The 5,599-nt window shown below is 38.9% G+C and overlaps 1 protein-coding gene across 2 annotated transcripts in view; it reads right to left on the bottom strand.

Annotated features, from left to right (window-relative positions):
* JADE3 (jade family PHD finger 3) overlaps positions 1-5,599 on the bottom strand; it is a 133,705-nt gene that overhangs the window by 58,647 nt on the left and 69,459 nt on the right. For both annotated transcript variants that reach the window (XM_006906900.3, XM_025043389.1), the window contains 2 exons: positions 3,793-3,849; positions 2,926-3,005 (listed from right to left, as the gene is read on the bottom strand). In XM_006906900.3, coding sequence (XP_006906962.1) covers positions 2,926-3,005; positions 3,793-3,838 — 126 coding nt within the window. In that variant the 5' untranslated portion in view covers positions 3,839-3,849. The remainder of the gene's footprint in view (positions 1-2,925; positions 3,006-3,792; positions 3,850-5,599) is intronic.

Below are 5,599 nucleotides of genomic sequence, written 5' to 3'. Positions count from 1 at the left end.
ACCCAACTATATATTATCTATAAAAAACTCACTGAAAATATCATATGTATAGAAAGTAAAAGGATGGAAAAAAATATACCATGCAAACATGAATCAAAAGAAAGCCAGAAACTATATTAATATTAGAGAGTGCAGACAGAAGAGCAAACAAAATTACCAAAGACGGGGAAGGGCATTCATTACATGATAATAAATTCACTAAGATATAGCGATCCTAAATATATATGCACCTAACAACAGAGCATCAAAATGCATAAGAGAAAACTGATAGAACTGAGAGGAGAAATGGACAAATCTGCAATTACAGTTAGAAGACTTCTACAGCTCTCTCTAAACAATTGATAAAACTACTAGGCAGAAATCAGCATGGATATGGAGGAACATCATCAACCAAAAGGACCCAACAACAGCAGAATACACATTCATTTCAAGTGCCCATGAAACATTCGCCAAGATAAACCATATTGTGGGACATAAAACAAAACCTTGACGAATATAAAATAACCGACATCATGCAGACTACAGTTCTGAAAAAAATGGACTCGAATTAGAAATCAATAACAAAGAGAGCAGGAAAGTCTCCAAATGCTTGGAAACAAAACACACTTCTAAATAATCCATAAGTGAAAAAGGAAGTCTCAAGGGAAATAATATAAGAAAATGACAATAAACATATCAAAATCAATGGGATATTTTTAAAGCAGTGTTAAAAGGAAAATTTATAGTACGAAAAATTCTTATATTAGAAAAGAGGAAAAGTCTGAAAAAGCCTAAGCACCCACCCTCAAGAATTTAGAAAAAGAACAAAATAGACCTAAAACTAGAAGAAGAAAATAACGAAAGTAAGAGCAGAAATCAAAAGACTCGAAAAGAGAAAACAGATTTTACTGATTTATGGAATAATTTTAGCAACACAATAAATTATCTAGAATTAGATTATAAACCAAAGTATAAAATAAATATACGAATCCATACTGATATAATTAAGTTATTAAATAATTTTTAAAATGAAGGAAGCATCCAAGGAGATTCTTATAATTGCTTAATTTGGGGAAACAATCAGATTATCTAATATAAAGCTCTTAGCACACAAAATTTCAATAAATGGTAGTAGCTATGAGAGGTAGGTATGATAATGTTCATGTTATGATGACAAATCAAATTATTTCAGAGAGATGAAATAAGCCAGCAGAGCTAAATAGGGAATCGATCTCTTCTAATGCCAAGGCTAGTTTTGTTCTACAATATCTGGTTCTCTCTTTTGTAACAGAAGGTAAAATATAAATGAAAAAAATTGTTCCCATTAGATTTCCTAACCCTTGCAACAAAAGATTGCTTTTCTGACTGACCTGGATGCAGCAGGCCTTAACACCCAAAGCTCTTGAGTCACTTTATGTTTTAGGACTTGCTGTCCTAAATAGGAAAATAGCAAGGTTTCTTTTCCCACCATTTTGTAGTCAAAGCCTCTTTTGGATAGGTGGGAAATTTGTTCTGCTCCTGTTTATGTGCCTTTTATTCCATAAGTTTTTCTGTATGACACAGACATATTTAAATATATTATGATATTCTACTGAGCCCAGAAAGATCCCTGGCAAATGATGGAAATGAAAAGTGACCTCTGAGAAAGGGAGAGAAAAATGCTTTCTCTGACTAATACCCTAAAGCAATGACCCCAACCCCCATCCCCACCTTGTATGGGGGCAGGTAGAATCTGTGACTTGCTTTTAACCAATAGAATATGGCAAATGTGATGGGATGTCACTCCCCTGATTGTATTATGTAAGTCTCAGTCTTAACACACTGGAGAAAAACACTCTCCCGCTGCTGGCTTTGAAAAAGTAAGCTGCCATGTTTTGAGACAATCTACAGAGAAACCGCATGGCAAGGAACTATAAGCAGCCTGTTAGAGTGGAAGATGGTCTTCCATTAAAAGCCAGTAATAAACCAGGGACCTCAGTCCTCCAGCTGCAAGGAGATGAATTCTGCCAACAACCTCAATGAGCTTGAAAGCAAATTCTTCCCTAGTTGAACCTCTGGATGAGAACACAGCTCAGTCAGCATACTGATTATAGCTTTGAAAGACCCCAAAAAGAGAATTTAGTCACATTGTGCCCAGACTCCTGACCTACAGAAACTGAGATAACATAAGTATGCTGCTTTAAGCCACTAGTTTTGTGATAATTTGTTACGCAGCAATAGTTAACTAATACACTCTCTTTTCCTTTGCAGCCAAGGAAATCTACTCATAGTAGAAGTGAAAATACATAGGTCAATTTCTCATATTTAATTTTCACAGAGGAAAGTCTGTAGGATTCACTAAACCAATACCAAGTCCATCTGCAATTCTGGCACTTTGCTGCCCCTGGGGCAGATGACCAGCCTCACCAGGAGTGACACATTCTTCTTGGTCTGGCAGTGCTCTGAAGGCTGTGAGGATCTATCAGGGCCCAGATCTCCAATTTGATCCTTCCTTTCTCCATCCACAACCATTCCTGCACTGCCCTGTGTGGGGGCAGTTAGAACCTGTGCAGTGGTTCTTGCACTGCCTATCCTTTCCTGCACTGTCTCCTACCTACCAACTTAGCTCTTTACAATCAAAGGCCAGATCTTTGAGTCCTTCCCAACTCCCCAAGTCTGGTTCCCTTTTACTTCTTGGCTAAGGGGAGGCTTTATATTCTAAAGCCAGGAACGTAAGGGTCATCGCCAAAGTGAAATCACAGTGTGAAGACTACTGTTTTCCCAAAGGGAAAAGAAAATAGATTTTTTTCTTGAAAAACAAACAAACAAAAAAATTTATCAGAAAATAAGCCTATCCATTGGCACATGGTTTACTCCTCACACCTCCAAGATCTGGGTATTGTAGGTATGTAGGCAGATGGCAGCTGTCTATTTTTTTAAGTCTAAAAATTGAGTATCTGATCTCACCTCAGCAGATTTCTTGTGTTCATTTTGAATTTTTGACTTGCTCCTATACATTGAGCCGGAAGTAAAGGAAGTGGAAGGACCTGCAAAAGATAATTAGAAAAATATACTGAAACTTATTACCTGCTAATATAACCGTCATATAACTAAATGTCATCCAAGAGAATATGAAAGATATGATGGAGAAGAACAGTGATCTCATACCACTGAAGAAAGTTAAATTACAACCAAGAAAGCCTTATAATGGAGTTTAATGACATTTATAGGTGACCCACCCCCAGCATGTAGAAGTTTCAACAATGCTAATGCTGAGGAGATTTGACTTGGTATAATCATACCTCATAACATTCTGGAATAACACAATTCATGTTCCACCCAGAGGAAAAGTATCTGCAAAAGCAACTAGAAAACTAAAAGTGTAGATAAGTAATCTGTATATCCTTCAGCACTTCCCCAAATGCTATTGTTAATAAGGTTGTTGACTTTTACAAATGATGAGTCATCTAGTCAGGCATTTAGTACCTGAGCTACAATTAGAATTGTAGGGCCTATAATTTATGCTCTCGTACTTTTCTTCCTTTCTAGAAAAGCACTGTTAAATCGTTATTAGATTTGTCATTTGCTGTTTAGGTAAGGGAAAAGTGAAAAACAAAATGCTATATGCCACATAAAACCAATTCTCCCACCTAACTTGCCTATTTCTAATGAAATTTAAATGAATAAGAAAAATGGTACCCCAAGCTTTCCTTTCTAAAAACATTATTTTTTAACCATTGAAAGAAGCATGAAACAGCTTGTCCTCAAGTCAAACAAGAAATCTTCAAAGAGTATAGATATGGAAGCTACCAGTTGTTAGCTGGTTCTACTCACTCTCATCTGAACTGTCACTGCTGCTGAGAGTTCTATGGCGTTTCATTCTGGAGCATCCTGGGAAAGAGAACAACACTGAATGAAATAGTCAACATACACACACCCACCCCAGAGGACAGTCAACACTGTCCTACAGATCCCAAGAAGGAGCAGCAGGCCAATCACACAAATCAAATGATTTGTCAAGAATATTGTCAAATGACCTAGGTAGGAGAAAAGCACTACCAAATTTTCCAATACAGTGTGTGTCAAAGACTCGGTGAGGCCACATTACATTAGCCTTAGGAGGAAGCCCACACAGCAGAGGATGAATGGTACAGGATTGGCAGGAGCCTCAGATGTGGCCATGTGAAGAATGGCCACCCAAACAAAGCGGGGCAGCCATAGGGCCATCACCAGCTAAGAATCCTGAATAAAAGAGGAGCAGGAAAGAAAAAAGTAGTAGCGAAAGCAGAGCTGTCAAGGGCCAAGTTTGAAAAGCATGAGACATGGTTGGTTGAAGGAAGAATAAGTGAGGCATGTCCCACCCTTAAGAGCACAACTGCACTTTTCTGCCTGCCCTTTTTCCCTCTTTCTCACTTTATCCTTTTCTCCATCTCCAAAACAATTAATCAAATTTAAAATTATATCTATATATACACTGCAAGAAATGTTATAAAAAGCTCCTATAGTGTTGAAATACATAATGCTTTTGACTAAAACTTTAAATGGTTCAAGTGTCCTTCTTTGTGTGTGTGTGGCCAATTACAGGTAAAAGAGAGGCACCACTTTTCTGGGAATACACCAGCACTAGAGTGTAGGAAAAAAAGGAAGACACAGTTAGATATTTCAAGTCACAAAGGAAGTGATGAAAACAAACTAGAAAAGTCAGTGATACAGTCAGTAACTGACATTCTGTTACGTGCCACGGGATAGAAATTGCTGTTAGGGGCAATCTTGATTCCACAAGGGATAAAGGTCAGAGCTTCTGTCTCCAAGCCACTCACAATTTACCAAAGAGATAGAAATCCAAGCACAGGGTCACTGTGAGCAATTAGGAGTGACAAAAACAAAATTTCATGTTAAAAAGCTTAGAGTTCTACTCTTGGCATGATAATGTGAAGAGCTACATGGACCCACTCTCCAGTAAAACTGGTGAAAAATTTAAAAAGAAACAAAAAAATCACTCATTTAAAATTTCTGGAAATGGCCCTAAGGGCATACAGCAAATTAAGAAGCATTTATTAAAAGAAATCTACTAAAACTCAGTAAGTAAAGTAAGAGTCCGCAGTATTTGGACCTAGACCCACTCCCTCCATCCCCCCTCCCAGAACAGATGTCACACCAGACTGGTGCAGTGGAAAACAGAGCTTCCTTTCCCCCAGTTCCCAGCTGCAAGGCTTTCTTCCTGAGAGGGACAGGGCACCATTGTTTCTCATCCTGCTCCCAGCTACCTGTTGCTGAGGCTAAGTTTGGATGAGTGGTGGGAGCTCCCTTCTTTCAGGTGGCCCCCACTTCTTGGGTGGAGGTGTGGTGCTACCAAGAACACTGAGGCCCCAATTGCTTTGGTCCCAGCTCATGGAATGGGGGTTCTACGTCAGGAGAGGCAAACCTAGGAGACCTGGGGTTGCCACTCAGAGGGAAGCACATCACTGTCCCCACCTCCTGTACTAGAGTTGTGCCTAGCAGAGATTCTGCCTAGCAGAAGTGTTCCATAGAATAGAGAGTTCCAAATCTCGCCCAATGGAACTGACTTCATTTGCAACAGAGTGCAGAGAAGTGGTTCATGCCTAGGTTGGCTAGCATGCTGGAGAGAACCAGGGAAAGA

Source organism: Pteropus alecto, unplaced genomic scaffold (genome assembly GCF_000325575.1).
Source record: "Pteropus alecto unplaced genomic scaffold, ASM32557v1 scaffold392, whole genome shotgun sequence".
Taxonomy (NCBI): Eukaryota; Metazoa; Chordata; class Mammalia; order Chiroptera; family Pteropodidae; genus Pteropus; species Pteropus alecto.
The sequence above is the reverse complement of the archived record's forward strand: the minus strand, read 5'-3'. Positions and strand labels throughout refer to the sequence as shown.